General features: G+C 61.3%; 1 protein-coding gene across 2 annotated transcripts; it reads right to left on the bottom strand.

Annotated features, from left to right (window-relative positions):
• Positions 1-1,871: 1,871 nt before the first annotated feature.
• NBL1 (NBL1, DAN family BMP antagonist) lies at positions 1,872-14,222 on the bottom strand. 2 transcript variants are annotated; one of them, XM_008694889.2, is made up of 4 exons: positions 14,138-14,222; positions 4,962-5,156; positions 4,725-4,836; positions 1,872-3,351 (listed from the first exon to the last, which is right to left on the bottom strand). In XM_008694889.2, the coding sequence occupies exons 2-4, from the start codon at positions 5,126-5,128 to the stop codon at positions 3,103-3,105; spliced, it is 528 nt and encodes a 175-aa protein (XP_008693111.2). In that variant the 5' UTR covers positions 5,129-5,156; positions 14,138-14,222; the 3' UTR covers positions 1,872-3,102. The 2 variants fall into 2 exon arrangements, with proteins under 2 accessions (XP_008693111.2, XP_040501807.1); XM_040645873.1 differs by lacking the exon at positions 14,138-14,222 and adding an exon at positions 13,247-13,342.
• Positions 14,223-15,175: the final 953 nt, after the last annotated feature.

Genomic DNA, 15,175 nt, shown 5'->3' with positions numbered 1-15,175 from the left:
TCTCGGTGTCAATCCCTTGTAAAGATTTTAGATCCTGCCACCATTGCTGTGGGGGGGGGGTAGCGAAGGGCAGAGGAAGACCTGAAATGGTTTGGCTGGGCTCTCTTGGTGGTTCAGCTTGAGGCTGGAAAAGCAAAGCGAAGTCATTATTCCCCATCTCATGCCCCCTGGCAGGTTGGCACAAGTGACGCTTTTGTCAGCACTCCAATCTGGCTCCTCCCATTTGCTGCGCCTCTCCTGCCTGGCCCTGCTTCCCCAGTGCCCTTGCCCCCACCCAATTCTGGCCTTTACCACCTCCGGTCTCTGTCTCCTGCCCGGACCATTGCAGTCACCGCCGCCCGTCTCCACTCTCCCGGAAACCCAGCTCTGTGCAGAGCCCTCCAGGGCTCTTACTGCAAAGAGAATGAAATCTGAACTCTGGCTAGCATTCCAGACCTGCCACCAGCCCCGCCAACCTACCCTCCTGCTTTCTTTCCAACGAGCCTCTGAATTTGTTTATATGTCTACCCTTTCTGGTGCCATACAGACTGGCAGCGGCTCCTGGCCAAGATTCATCCTGCCAATACAGTGCTTGGTTGTCAGGTCCAGCACCGGCGACACGGCCTCAGGAAGTCCTGCATTTGAACCTGGTCTCTGAGTCCTTGAAGCCCCGCAGCCTCTTCTCTGAGCCCCTGGGTCAGGCCTCACCTCCCGCCATATAGAATGGCTGTTAATACGACCAGGGCTTGTCCCGACCAGACTAGGGTAGGCGTCCCTCAAGTCTGCATGCAGGAGGTATACTTCTTTCCAGTCCAACTCCACGTCGGGGCCGCAGGGCCGCCGTGGATGGTTATGTCCGCGCAACTGCAAGAAACCGCCATTCTGGAGCTGGAAAGTACACAACCTGCACAACAGCACAGGGCAGCCAAGAAGGGAAGGCTGAGTCCGTGGAGGAAATCGTGCGTGTGGTATACAACCGTTGTCGCTAGAGGGCGCAAGATTAGAATCCGGGCCTGGCTACTGCCAGGCCCGGGCACAGCACTCCCAGGGCAAAAACGCGCTCAATTGCAAAAGGAGGGTTTTTCAATGGATTAGAAGTAATATACGCGAATTGCCTGGTACGTGGTGTTTACAGCAATGTGGCTGAGGAAGAAAGGGTCGGGGCCCTCACCCACCCCACCAGCCCCGCTGGGTCTCGATGGGAAAGCTGGGGGGGAGGGGGAGGAGCAAAAGGCATGGGGGTAATGATCCCAAGGCCACAGTATCACTGTCAGGTGGTCAAGCACCCACGTGGCACAGAGCAGGAGACGGACAAATGACAACCGCTCAGGGTATGCTGACAGCAGTGAGCCTGGGCTCGAGGTCTGTGGCTGCCACCTCTCCACCGCCTGGCCCCAGACAGATGACGTAATCCCTCCCCACTTCCGACGCCCCATCTGTACAGTGCGGGCAGCAGCTGCATCACGGGGTGGTGCTGAGGTTTAAGTGAGTGACTTTATGTAAAGTACTTAGCACAGCACCCCACCTCGTATATTCCTTTATAACCACTGGTTTTGTCTCTTTCCCCTTCTTCTGGGCTGGGCTAGACTGGGGTCCAGGGAAGGGCTGAGGCTGGGTCACTGGGAGGGGGAAGAGGTGGCAAGAGGCAAGCCAAGGGGCCCAGGGGTCAAGATGAGAAGTGCCTGGTCTGGCGGCCCACGCAAGGTATATACAAGGCCAGAAATGGGCGCCCGAGGAAAGAGGTGGGGGCTGAAAGGAGGCAGCAGCCACTTGGCCACAGGGAGAGTCTGCTTGGGGTGCACCATGCAGCCTGACCCCCTCCCCCAGGCCTTGCTGAGGGCCCCTTGGGGGACCATGGGTCGGCAGAGCCACCCAGTGAGGAAGAGAACACAAGCATTGAACAAATTTATTCAGGAGAAACTCAGGGAAACAATGTTCTGGTTAGAAGCTCCAGAAGTTCTCGTCAGAACAGCCGTGAGGGCGGGCGGGGCGCCCCGGGCAGGGGTGGGGGGAGCGGACAGCCGCCCTGGGGACACAAGAGCAGACACAGGCAGGTGTGGCACCAAGAGGCGTTCTTTGCTGCCCACCCGCCCTGTCCCCAGGACCCCACTCCCCCTCTGGGTTAAAGTGCAGCTGGGAGGGAGGTGGCGGGTGGAACTGGGTGCTGGAGAGCTGTGGGGACACTGGCTGCCGTGAGCCCTCCCCCCTCCTCTTCCTGGTTTCTCGAGGTTCAGCCAGAGTCCATGCCACCCAGGTCCCTCCCTGGAGCCTGACCACCATCAGATATTTAGAAAGAGCTCCCCAGCAGAGGAAGGCTGGCTCCATCAGCTTTCCGAGGGGCCCAAAACTTGGGGGGCAGTGGGAGGCACAACCATCTCGGAGAGGGAGGGATACTCGGCTGATGGTCCCGGAGTCCTCCCCTCCCCCTGGCCCAGGTAGGCTCCTCCCTTGCCTTCCTCCACCCCCTGGAAAGCCAAGGAAGCCAGAGAGGCCCCGGAGAGCCTGGCTCCCGGCTCCAGGGCCATGAGTCAGCAGGGTCCTGCCCAGACCTGACTCCCAAGCATGCCATCGAGGGAGGGCCATTTTGGTGCCACTGGGGAGAAGCCGTCCTGGGGATGGGAGGTCTTCGGGGAAGATTATGGGGCTAGCGCTTCTGCCAGTGGTCTTCCTAGCCTGGACCCAGCCCCCCCCCCCAAGGCTGCTACTGGCAAGGCACCCATCCTCAGCTCAGGGCCCCCACTCCACCATCTGCCCCCCAGGGGCCCTGCCCCACCAGGGGCTGTGAGGACCTCACACCCACCTCAGCAGCTTAACCAACCATCTCCCCCTCCCAAAGGCACGTCTCTAGGAGGCAGAAAGGAAGAGAACACCCCCCCCCCGCCTCCAAAAAAGAACCCTGAAGACCTTTGCTACCTCCCGTCACTCTTGAATATATTAAATTGTGCAGCTTGGCCCCAACCCCTCCCTTCAGATCTCCATGGCAACCGGAAAGCATTCCAAGTCCAAGTCTGAATCCAAGTCCATCCAGTGCCAAAGGGGGGCTCCAGCCTCTCTCCCCACCGTTCCCCCAAGGGTGAGACCCCACATTCCACAGGGGACGAGAGGGGAGGAAGAGTTGGGGCCTCAGTCCTCAGCCCCCTCTTCCTCTGCATGGGGGGCCCCGGGGGGATCCTCGGGCTCGGGGGTCTGCCCGCCAGGGTGGGGGTGGGGACGGGTGCCCGGCTGGGAGCCCGGCGCGTCCTCGCCCTGCACGTAGACGCTCAGCCCGTGGCTGGGCTCCTTGCCGCAGGCCTGGCAGCTACAGTGCAGGATCTTCTCCACCAGCTTGTCCACCCGGGGCACCTCCTCGTGGCCGGGGCACTCTAAGGTCACCTGCGGAGGCCAGGAGAGAAGGGGAGACATGTTTCCAGAGGCCCCAAGGGCAACTACACTCCACACAGGACCGACAATCCCAGAGACCCCAGAATGCCTGAACCCACCTGGGGGTACCCCAGTTAGCTCTGCGGGCCCCTCCACAGGGAGGAGGGGGAGCCCCTGCAGGAGCCGCCCGACTTGTCTCCTCACAGCCAGTCCTGCCACCTCCCTACCCATCCCCGCAGCAGCCTGAGGGGAGAAATCCAGCGGGGCCTGCCCCTGCCCACAACCCCCTCAGTGCTCCCCACTGCACTTGAAGAAAAGTCCAGACTCCTTACCAAGGCCCCCCCAGGACCTTCAGGAGGCCTCTGGCGGACCTCTCCACCCCTGACCTTGCGCCGCTCCCACCAACTCGGAGCTGCCTGATTTGCCCAAGACTTTGCCCATGCTGTTCCCTCTGCCTGAAAGGTCCTCACCTAATCCACCCCGGAGCACCTGCCCCAAACCGGCCCAGCTAACTTCTACCTCAGCTTTGGGTCTGCGCTCAGACGTCACTTCCTCAGAGCCCCATCCCGAAGCCGAGCCCGGCCCAGGTCTGCCCTACTGGACGCTGCAGGGTCTTGCTCTTTCCCTAATTCACACTTTTCCGACAGCTCTTCCTTTTTCCCATCCTTCCTTCCTTTTCTCTCCCTCCTTCCTTCCACAGAGCACCTACTCCCTGCCAGCGCTGGGGACACAGGATAGGCATGGTCCCTCAACAAATTCAGAGTCTAGCAGGGGAAACAGACGTCTCACGATCACCCAAATGCAGATGGAAAATTGTGAGGGGACAGATGTCAAAGCAGAGGCACACAGTGCTCAGGGGTGGGAAAGGGCCCTGTGAATGGTGCTGAGCCAAGAGCAGAAGAATGAATAGACGTTAACTGGGTGAGGAGAAGAAAGGTATTCCAAACAGGGGAAAGAGCATGTGCAAAGGCCCTGTGGTGGCAGCAAGCAGAGCAGGTATGAGAGATGGAAAGAAAGCACATTGATGTCAAGTGTAAAGCAAGTAAAAAAGATGAGAGAGGCAAGACAGAGCTCCAGAGCCTGGTGAGCCAGACCACGCTGGGCACTGAGCGACACGGCAACGATTCGGGTCTCATCTTAAAACAATGTGAAACCACTGAAAGGATTTCATCATGTGACTGACATCAGAATGGAGCTGCAGAGATATCTCTTGCCCTTACACACTGGCATCAGACACATAAGCCATCACGCGGCAAGGAGCACGTCTGGATCCCCAGCACAAGGCTCGGCCCCTGCACACGGTGGGGCCTGACTGGTAAGCGCGGCGGCCGAGGCCGAGGCTGTGGGCGGAGGCCGGGCCGGCAGGGGCGGGCAGCGGTACTCACGATCTCCCACATGGACTGGGCCGGCATGCAGGAGTCACAGTGCACCAGCGACTCCGTAGACTGCGGGAACGTGTTGGGAACGCTGTAGCTGAAGCACTGTCCCAGGCACGCCCTGTGGGAGGAGAGGTCACTGTGCCCGTGACACCAAGGCGGTGGTGGCGGGGATGGGCCCCCGGGCCTCTGCCTCCCTCCTGGCCCCTGCCCTCAGCCCCTCCGCCTGCCGCCCCTGCGTCCCACCTGTTCTGGATGGACTTGGCCTCGCAGCCGCTGTGGCCCACGATCTGCGTGATGTTCTTGGCCTCGCACCAGGCGCTCTTGTCCGGGAACAGCGCCAGCTTGTTGATGGGCGGCGGGGCGGTCAGCAGCATGGCGGGGAAGACGGCCCCAACCAGGACCCGAAGCATTGTGCCCGTGGCCTCTAGAGCCCTAGAACTGAGCACAGACTGCGGGTGAGCCCGGCGGGGCACAGGGGGCTGTAGACAGAGGGGACGGTGGTGTGACGGGTGTGGGCTCTGACACCTGACTGCCTGGGTTCGAATCCTCGCTCCACCGCTTACCAGCAATGCACGACCTTGGACAAGTCGTTTCTCCTTTCCGAACCTGGACGGCGGGGCTGCTAGCATACACATGTGGGACGGGCGTCGGGAAGGCTGGGTGAGAGCCCCCGGCGGTGAGGCCAGCAGATAAGGCACGCTCTGTGGGTGTTACTCTGATAACCTACTGGGCAGCTTTGAGCAAGTTATTTTTTATGTCTGTGCCTCGGTTTCTTCATCTAAGAAACGGGGCTGGTGGAGATGCTTCAGGCCCTCCGGGGAACACAAAAGCTTTGCCCGGGAACCACAGGGCTGCCCTCGAGGGGCTGGCCACCCAGCGTGTCTCCTGGGCGTCCTGCCCGCGGCTCGGCCACCCGGAAAGCTAACCTCCTCCGTCCAGCACGGTGACTTCCGGGGCCACCTCGGCTGGCTAGGCGTCAGGTGAAAAAGCTAACCCCAGGCTATTTCTTTTTTGGATGCCCCATTAGAGCCGCAAGCCCTGAGTCTACGCATACATCCTTATCTGTCCCCAGTTCCATCCCAACCTCCGAGACAAGCCAAGCCAAGCGCTTGACCCTCTGGATAGGAGACAGTAATACCAGAATTTGCCAGAAGATGGCGCCGCAGGGCAGCGTGTGTCTGAAGGACGGCTCTCAGAGGGGGCTCTCCCAGTGTTCCCCAACTTCAGCCTCTGTAGGCTCCGCCCTCTCCCCACCTCCAAACGTGTGGAGAAGGGAGGCTTCAGAGCGACGTGGAAATGAGGGCAACGCCTGCAAGGGGGTCCTCTGGGGACAGGGCACAGGAAAGGGCGCTGGACCAGGAGCCAGGAGTCTGCACCTGCTGGACACCCAGGCCTCACTGTCCCCGCCTCTACAATGAGTGAGGTACCCTGGACCACTGATTTCCAAACCCCTGAGAAGCCCCTGAGTCCCCTGGGGACTTGGGGAGTGAGGTTCTAGGGTGGAGTGGGACTGCAAATTTCTAGCAAGCTTCCAAGGTGCTTCTGACATGGCTCGAGCACTGGCCCAGCTCAGTCAGTGTGGGATTCCGTGCCTTGGGACAGTCCCAAGAGGGGCCTGGGCAGGGCCGAGTTGGGATCAGGGGCCAGGTGCTGTCCCACAGACGCCCAGCACTGCAGTGGGAACATTCCCGTTCTGAACGATCCTACCCTGGGCCCACCTCCTTGCTGAAGTGTCCAGGAAGGGGGAGGTGTTGGGGGGGTCCTGCCTGCTGCTGCTCCAGGGATAACCTAGGGGGGCTGGCTCAGCTGGGCTCTAGGAGAGGGCCCGGGCCAGCCTGCAGGGCTGTGACCACCTCCACAGCCCTGTGTTCTGTTCTCTCCACCTAGAAAGTTCTGCTCAGCCCCTCCTCCGTGCAGGAGGTGTCCAGAAGCAGAGACGAGTCCGATCTCACTGGACCCAACGCCTGGGTGACCCCTGCTCCCAGCCAGCGGGGAGGGGTGAAGCAGGGAGAGCAGTAGGAGGTGAGTCGGGCCAGCCTGCCCCATCCCAAATGCATTTGTGTCATGACCCTGGCTCTCACCCACATATTTCCGGTCTCACTCACAAGATGGACAGCGAAGCCTATGTTTTCAGTACAACCACATCCTAACAAAACAGAACGGACTCGTTCCTAACTGGCAGCCTAACTAATTTTTCAACAAGCTGGGCATCCAGGAGGCTCCCCGACCCCAGTGAGTCCTCTTCCGTGCCTAGGGAATTAGGCTCTGAGTCAGGGTCTGACCACACAGCACACCACGAGGGGCCCTGCAGGGACCACCGGAGGCCAGAGCTCCCTCAGAGCCCTCAGACGGGTCTGGGGACTTTGTCCTCTAGCTGACCCTGTGCGATTCCTCAGGGAGATCGGGTGGGGTGGAGATGAGTGGGAGTTGAGACTGGGATGATATGGAAGTAGCCTAGAACCCCGCGGGGTCTGCTTTGGGGCCGGGGGAGGGGGGGAGGGGGTGGAATGGCAGCCATGGGCCGGGACCAGGCTAAAGGGGGAAGACCTGAGACCGGGGGTGGGGTTAATAACAAGGCTTATTGAGAGACAGGGTAGTGGTGAGGTTTTAGGGGAGTCATAGGCCTGGAGTATGGGGACTGGTTATTAGGGTCAGGTGATAGCTCAAGGGGAGTCTTCTTCCCCCGTCCACAGCCCAGAGCTAAACCAGCTGTGCCCATGGGGGAGGAGGGGGTCCTGTAAGCCAACCCGCCAGGTCCGGCCGGGACCCCAGAGGGGGCTGGAACCACAGTCTGCTTCTCCAGGCCAGCGGCCCTAAGTTCCAGCCAACGGCCCTGCTCCTGCCACAAGCACGGCCCCTGCAGTCCCCTGGTTCAAGTCTGGCCTTCCCACCTGGAAGCTGTGTGACTTCCAGAAACAAAGCTCTCTCTCTGCACCTACTTGCCCCAACCCTAAGATGGGGAGTACGGCACTGCTGGGGAGAAGGACTGGGAGGATGCAGTCAGCAGGCCCCCAGCTCAGGCCAGCCCTCACCCCTGGGAGAGCGTGGGGAAGGGAGGGCAGGCCTCAGACCGAGGGAGCAAGAGACCGGGGGGGGGGGAGGACTCCAGGCTAGTCTCTCCCACACACACTTGACATCAGGATGCACCCAGGTTCTGGCCGCCCTCATACCCACCCCCCAAGAATCCCTGCTGCTCCCTCGCACTAGGGTGGGCTCTTTGCCGGCAGGTTTTCTTGTTTGTTGGTTTATGCTTTTTTTGTGTTTCAAGCAGCAACTCAGCTAATTTTTTTAGACAGAAGCGCCCTTCCTTCCTCAGACTAGCACCTCACCCACGGATTCTCATCTCTTCCTCCCTTCCTGGAGGTCACAGCACAAGTCATGGGACTGACTCCTAGAATGCCAGGTGGGAAGAGGGATTCCCCCCAGGCCAACAACCCCCCTTGCTTTGCAAACAGGGTCATCCCCAATGCCCCCCACCCCGGCAAGTCAGGCCAAGCAATGCTCTTCTTTGTAACCCTTGGTCCCCTGAGCACCTTCTAGGCGGTGGGGGAGACAGAGGCGAGGGTGAGGGCAGGGGAGCTGGGGCCCCAGACCCTATGCCCACTCAGAGCTCAGAGTCTAGAGGGGGAGGTCAAAGGAGGTGGGTTTCGAGGAAGCAGCTATCAGATGGGTTGCGGGGTAGGAGTGCCTGGGGTGTGGGGAAGGATGAGAGTCTTAATCCTGGATTTTTTTTTTTTTAAGAATTTATTTATTCATTTGAGAGGGAGAGCGCACAAGCAGAGAGAGCAGCAGAGGAAGAGGGAAAAGCAGGCTCCCCTCTAAGCAGGGAGCCTGAAGCAGGGCTCAAACCCAGGACCCTGGGATCATGATCTGAGCCAAAGGCAGAGGCTTCACGGACTGAGCCACCCAGGCACCCCCTTAATTCTGGATTTAATTCAGGACTGCAGTGAGTTACCAATGATGGGGAGAGGAGGGAGCTCCTGGCTGAAGGGACCACATGGGCAAAGGCAAGGAGAGGGGCTTCAACGCTCAAAGCCCAGCACATTCCCTGCCTGTCTCACCGGAGCAAGAGCTCGTGCTCACCGCGGACTAGGCGCTATTCTGGGTGCTTTACATAGATGCACTTATGCGGTCCTTACAACAACCCCATGAGATAGACACTACTCTCTCCTCCATTCTACAGATGAAGAAACTGAGGCATGGGGAGCTTAAGAGTTTTGTTCAAGCTTACAAAATTCGGACTGACTAGCCTCACGATTTGAACATGGACAGTCGCAAGGTAAGCACCAGCTACCTTTGCAGATGGAAAGGCTCCCAGAGGAAAAAGCCAGTAACGGAGAAAGAGAAGGTGTCCAGGGAATCCAGGGAAGGGTCCAGAGTTGGCAAGAGGCCTGGGGCTCCCTACGCCAGCAGCCTGCGTCTCTTATCCTTAGTCACACTACCTGGGAGCAGAGTTCAAGTCTCACTCCTGACTCCACTGCCCACGAGACCCCTCTGCTCATGAGACACCACCCCCCACCCCATCCCCCAATCCCCCTCCCACACACTGACAAACATGCAGCCAAGGCCAACCCCTGGGTCCTTGGAGCCTCGGGAAAGGTCCGATACAGCTCTGCCTCAGAGTCCTGGAAAGATTTCAGTGGGGGCATCCTCAGCACGGGGTGGGTGCCTTCTCACCACCCCATGGCCACTCCCAAATCCAAACCCCCCAGATCCTCAGAGGCCTCGTGTGAACATCAGACACATCCTGAGGCTGCCAACAACACAGCAAGAAAGTTCCCTGGGGGAGGGGAGGGGATGCTGGCTGACCCTTGCCAGCACCATGGAAACTGAGGCACAGACCAAGGAGGTGAACACCCAGCTCTCTCACATCAGCGAAGAGGGCAGGGGACAAACACAGGAGAGCCGCTGGGGGGCTTTCTTGGGATCCTTGGTTCAGAAGGTCCCTGGGGAGGCTTAGGGGTGGGGCAGCAAGAACAGGCGTCATGGCTGGGCCTTCGGGGTCCTCTCTCTCTGTTTGCACACCTCCCAGACCCTAGCATCTTCCAGGAGATGCTTGCCAAAACCCAGACGCCCGGGCCCCAGCCCTGGAAATTCAGACCGTGTAGGTCCAGGCTGTGGCCTGGGCATCAGCTACCAGCACTCCCACATGATTCTGAGGCCCCCCAAACTCCCCAGGGAAGGGGTCCTCATAACAGCACTGCTGACGGGAGCCACCCATCCCACTGCCTGGATTCTAGGGCACGGAATGAAGTCTTCGAGTCACGGGAGGGGCTTTGATCTCAAGGGAGACCTCCAGCCCACCCACCCCCACCATGAAACCCTGCGTAGAGCAGAGTCTGTTTTGTGTAAGAAGTGAACAAACGTGGCCCGTTTCCTCTTTGGGGCAAAGCTGAATATTCAGGCCACGTTCACCAGGACTGGCTTGCTAGAATGGTCCACTCACCAGCAGTCACACATATACCCAGGCCTGTGGCATCACCCAACCAGCCTGGTGTGGAAGCAGGTGAGGGAGGGCTGGAAATCCTAGGTGGCAAAGGCAGCCTCTCCCCAACTTCAGCTCCTGCTTCCGTAACCCCCCCTGGGCGCCCTTCCCACGTAGGGCCCCACCGGAATCGGATGGAGACCTGCTGGGGGCCCGGCGTCCCGGCACAGCAAGTACGTGGCCTTTGTGGTGTGTTGTTCTCGAACTGATCAGACCACACGACCCCAGCCCCCCTCTCCCGCTTTTCCTGTCCACATACACACAGGGCAAGCTCTGGGTTCCCCACCACTGACTGCCACAGACCCAGGCTCACATCCTCCTTCAGCCAACTTAAATTTTCCGTGCCTCAATTTCCTCATCTGTAAGGTGGGCACACGGAGTGCGTGGAAAGGTCTGCAGAGGGCAGCTGCTACGGGATAAAGCCTCAGTAATGTCACCCCTAGGGCCAGCCTGGGGTCCCCGAACTCTGCCCCCACCCCCCACCCCCGCCTTCCACACGATGCCCCTCGCCCTCCCCTCTCCCTCACCTCCTCCCACCAGATCCTGGGCGGGTCCTGAAAATATCTAAATCTGGGTCTGCGACTGCCCTGATCAAAGTGGATTTAGGGCAAACCCAACCATATGAGATGATGGCTCAGAAAGGGTTTTATCAACTGTCGAGGGTTGCCCCACACACGGACTTGCCAGGGTGGGTGCCGAGAGGAAGAACCCACTCAGCCCCTCACCCTGGGGCCCCTGACTGAGGGACAGGGTCTTGGAGTGATCAGCCCCCAGGACCCAGCCTGGAGAAAACAGGCTGGGCCTGGCTGCCAGGCTGTCCCCGCTGCGGGTGTGGAGGGCGTGGCCACCGTGGCCGCAGCCCCAGGCTTGGGCTCAGCCGGGGTGGGGCAGTCCCTGCAGGTCCTGGAATGAGCGCAGGGACTTCCTTGAATGGTACAGCTGGAAAGGTCGCTCTGGGACGCAGGCCAGGAGGCATCAGACCCCAGCCCTGCTCTGCTCGGCAGGCTCTCCCGGGCCCACTCTGGGGTCCAAGGACAAGTTCAGGCCCAAGCTCATCCACTGACTCACTGTGTGCCTGGGCTCGGGAGAGCCTATAGTCACAGACAGAGCCGCTGAACATTTGCTTTGTCTCCCTGAGCCTCACGTTTGCCCCTTCTAGAAGACGGAGCATGGCCTGGGAATGTCCGTTTCAGCGGATTCCCTCAAGGGCAGTCTGGCTCCAGTGTGTGGCTTAAGGCCACTGTGATTCCATGACCCCAGTCTCACCGCAGGGTGGCTTCCTTCCTCCCCTCGGCCGTCAGCGCTGGCAGAGCATGAACTAAGTGTCCGGGGGGCAGACACACAGGGCCAGGCCCGTGCGCCAAAGGCCTGCCTGCCTCTGCCAGGCGGGTCCAGCGTCCGGGCTCCGGCCCCCAGACCCAGGCCATGGCTCTCCCACCTGCAGACCCTCCTGCCCCCAGACCAAAAACTGTCTCCAAAACAAATCTATGCTAATGAGCTGCTGCAGGGCCCACCGCACATCTGCTCAGCAGAAGTCCCGCTGCAGACCTCACCAGCATCCCTGCCCACTCTGCAGCCTCCGACCCTTGGCGCTGGGGGTGGGGAGAAAGAGCCACACAGTCTGAAATCTCACTTTAAAAGAATGAGGATATACCCGTGGCTAATGTAGACCACCTAGTCCCCCCAACCACGCCTCCAACGGTGCAGGCCCAGGAGAAAGAGGTGCAGCTTGCAGGGGTGGGGGGGAGGGGCAAGGGTCACCAAGGAAATGCTCCAGTCTCGCCTTTTCTTTGGCCGCCAACTAAAGGCAAACCACACACAAGCAGTTCCAGCATCTGGGGGAGTTTCTGGAGGCTGGTGGTTTCCACAGTAACAAAGGGTGAGGGGCTCCTTGTTGACAAATTGCTTCCCCACCCCCCTCCCCAGGCAGCGCCCAGCCTTTGGCCTCCAGCCCTGACCTCTGTTTTCCTGGGGTTCCCGTAGTTACAGGCTGGTGTCCTCCAGCTGGGCGAGGGCCTCAGAAAGCCTGAAAATGTGCCCTTCTCCCCGGATGCCTGCCAACCCCCTGGCCACGCCAAGGCAGGCAGCTGCCCCCTTTACTGCCGCTTGTAAAAGATCAGAATCGCCCCGCCCAGGGAGCGGGGCGGGCAGGTGGCCGGCAGCGGGGCCCCGTTGTCCAGGCCGCCTCGCGGGGGTGGAATTCTTAAGAAAACTGAGCCCCCGGAAAGGCTGGCTCCCCCTGCCCCAGACTCAATTCCAGGGGGATGACCCGGGCCAGGCCCCGGGGGCAGGCGGAAGGTAGGGGGAGGGTTTCGCTTCTTTTACCGGGTCTAGGAAACTATTCATGAACCCCAATGGGGGGGCTCGTGCCTCCGACACTGGGGGATTGTCTAAATTTGGGGGGGGGGTCAGGGAGATGCAAAGACACAGAGGGACTCCCCCAGAGGGGCAGAACGGAGAGACAGAGAGAACATAAAGGCAGAGGCACAAACCCAGGGAGACTGAACACGAAGGCAAAGGGGAGAAGAAACAGAAAGAAAGGGACCGAACACAGAGGGGGACGGAAACAGAGAGACGAGAGACACGGGCAGTCGGATGGGGAGACAGAAAGACAGGGGGCGAGACAAAAAGGAGGCAGAAACGTACCCGACCGGAGCGGCTCTCAGCGCGGCGAGGCCCGGGCAGAGCCGGGGAGACGCGCGAGCCCCGCGGCCGAGCTGCGGCCGCTGCCCCGGCGCCCGCGCGGCGCGACCCGCCCTCGACCCGCCCGGCGTGCGCTAGCCACGCACCTCCCTCCCTTTCTCTCCCGGCCGCCGAAACTCTCACCGAGCGATGGAAACCCCCGGGCGAGTCCCGGGACGGGCTCGGGGCGCAGCGGTGCGCCCAGCCACCCCGCGCCGCGCCCACGTCCCCAGCCCCAGCGTCCGGAGGCGCCTCCGCACCGTGCCCCGGGGCCGCGGGACGGGCCGGGGGCGCGGCGCTGCCCCTGCGGCCGAAGCCTCTGGAAGCCGGGCGCCCGCGTGCCGGCCCGGGCGGGACTTACCGCGCGCGGCAGCGGCAGCGGCGGCGGGGAGCGCGGCGCGCCCGCCGGTTCCTGCGGAGCTGTCTGCGGGCCGCGGGGGCGGCAGGCCCGGTGCCCCCGGGAGGCTCGGGAGGCGGCCGGCAGGGCTGGCGGCGGCCCCGCGAGGCTCGGCTGGGCTGCGCTGCGCGCCGTCTGCGGCCCCGGGCGGGCGCGCGGTGCGGGGGAGCGGCGAGCCGAGCGGCTCCGACGTCAGGGGTGTCTCCGCTCCAAATAGGGAGCGAGGGCGGGGGCAGCGGAGGGAGGGACGCGAAAAAGAAAGAGCGGGCGGGCGCGCACGGCCGCTCCCTCCGGGCTCGCGGGAGGGGGCGCCCCGGCCGCCCGGCCCGGCCCTTCTCCCCGCCTGCGAGGCTCGGGCCGGCCTTCGCGGCGATCCGACGGCGCAGCGGAGCTGCGGGGCCGCCCCGGCCGGCGCCCCGGGCATCGGGCAGAGAGCCCGGCGCCCCGGGCGGTTCTAAAGCGCCCTCCGCCGGCTTTCTCCGCGCTTCGAACTCCCCTCCGCCTAACTTTTCTCGACACTGGCCAGGCCTCGGGGTGACAAAGATGGAGGTCTTCCCTTTTGTGGGGACCGGGCGCCGCGGGCGCCGCGGGCGCCGCGGGCTTGCTCCGAGGCTGTGGCGCTCCAGTCCACCGAGTCCCGGCACCAGGCGACCGTACCGGCTCCGCAGGCCCGCGGTGCGCGCAACCTATGCGCTCTGGGGCACGACCCGGGTCAGGTCCGGCTCTTGGGACCCCCGTGTGCCTCGCCCTCCGCCCAGCCTCCTCTCAGCTCAGGCACGGGTCTCGGCATCCGGAGATGGGTGTGAGAGCCCCGGAAGGACTCTACAGGACGGGCGCGCCGGCCCACGGACTCACTTCTCTGGCTCTCGGGAAGGGCAGAAGGCAGGCCCTGCGCCCCGCGTCGCCTCGGCGGTCCCGCTGAGCAGTCCGCACTGGGGTGGGTGGCGGCTGCGCCCTCTCTGTTCTGCGTGCTCTCGGTGGAATGAGGAAACAGCTTTGCTCCTGGAAAGTAGTAGACACAATCGGGGGACTTGTAGATTTTGCTTTCTATCAGAGTTGTGCGTGTCCGTGTGTTTTACCCCGGAAGGATCCGTGTGCCTGGTGGCTGAGCAACCTGGGGGGGCTCCTAGTGGCCTGCTGCTAACTCCAAGGTGTGCTCCCACGGCTCCAAACCCAGACGTGTCCCCGTGCCTCCTAGCTCCTGTTCATGCTGTTCCCTCTGCCTGGAGTTCCCTTCTCCTTTCCTCTCCTGGTAAAGGCGTTCTTTAAGCACCAGATTGGAAAGACTTCCCAAGACTCTCGGGTACCATAAACCTCTCTCTTCTCGGATGGGATCCTGGAGCATGAACACAGACCTCTGGCAGTGCCAATTTCCCTCTAAGCTGCTTGTGCACCTCTCTTTCCTCCATTAGACCGACAGCTCCTTGAGGGCAGCGATAACCTGTCTATTTCAGTGTCCCCAGGGCCGAAGGACGTGTAGGATGCATTTGGCTGAAGGGAAGTAATTATTAAGCGCCATAGATAAGTGTTCCCAGGAGAATGACAAGAATAACAATCGTCCAATATATGTTATCTCACGACGTGTATTTGTGTGGATAATAACAATCCGAATAGCTCACGCCTCCTGAGCACCTCAGTGGGTGCTACTCCCATTCCAGGCACTTGCCACCGGCACAATAATTCTGTAAGATAAACTGTACTGTTGTCCCCATTGTATAACGGAAGGAAGCAAAACCTACAGAGAGATTAAGGAACTGGCCTAAAGTCACGCACAGCAGATGAAGCCAGCTACTGTCTGTTGGATGACTGAGTCCCGCAAAGCCTAGGCACCAGGCAATCTCTACCGCTGTGCTGACCATTGTCCATGCAGACTCTGGGCGGCGTAGGTGGTGG

This window comes from Ursus maritimus, unplaced genomic scaffold (assembly GCF_017311325.1).
Source record: "Ursus maritimus isolate PB19 unplaced genomic scaffold, ASM1731132v1 scaffold_32, whole genome shotgun sequence".
Taxonomy (NCBI): Eukaryota; Metazoa; Chordata; class Mammalia; order Carnivora; family Ursidae; genus Ursus; species Ursus maritimus.
The sequence above is the reverse complement of the archived record's forward strand: the minus strand, read 5'-3'. Positions and strand labels throughout refer to the sequence as shown.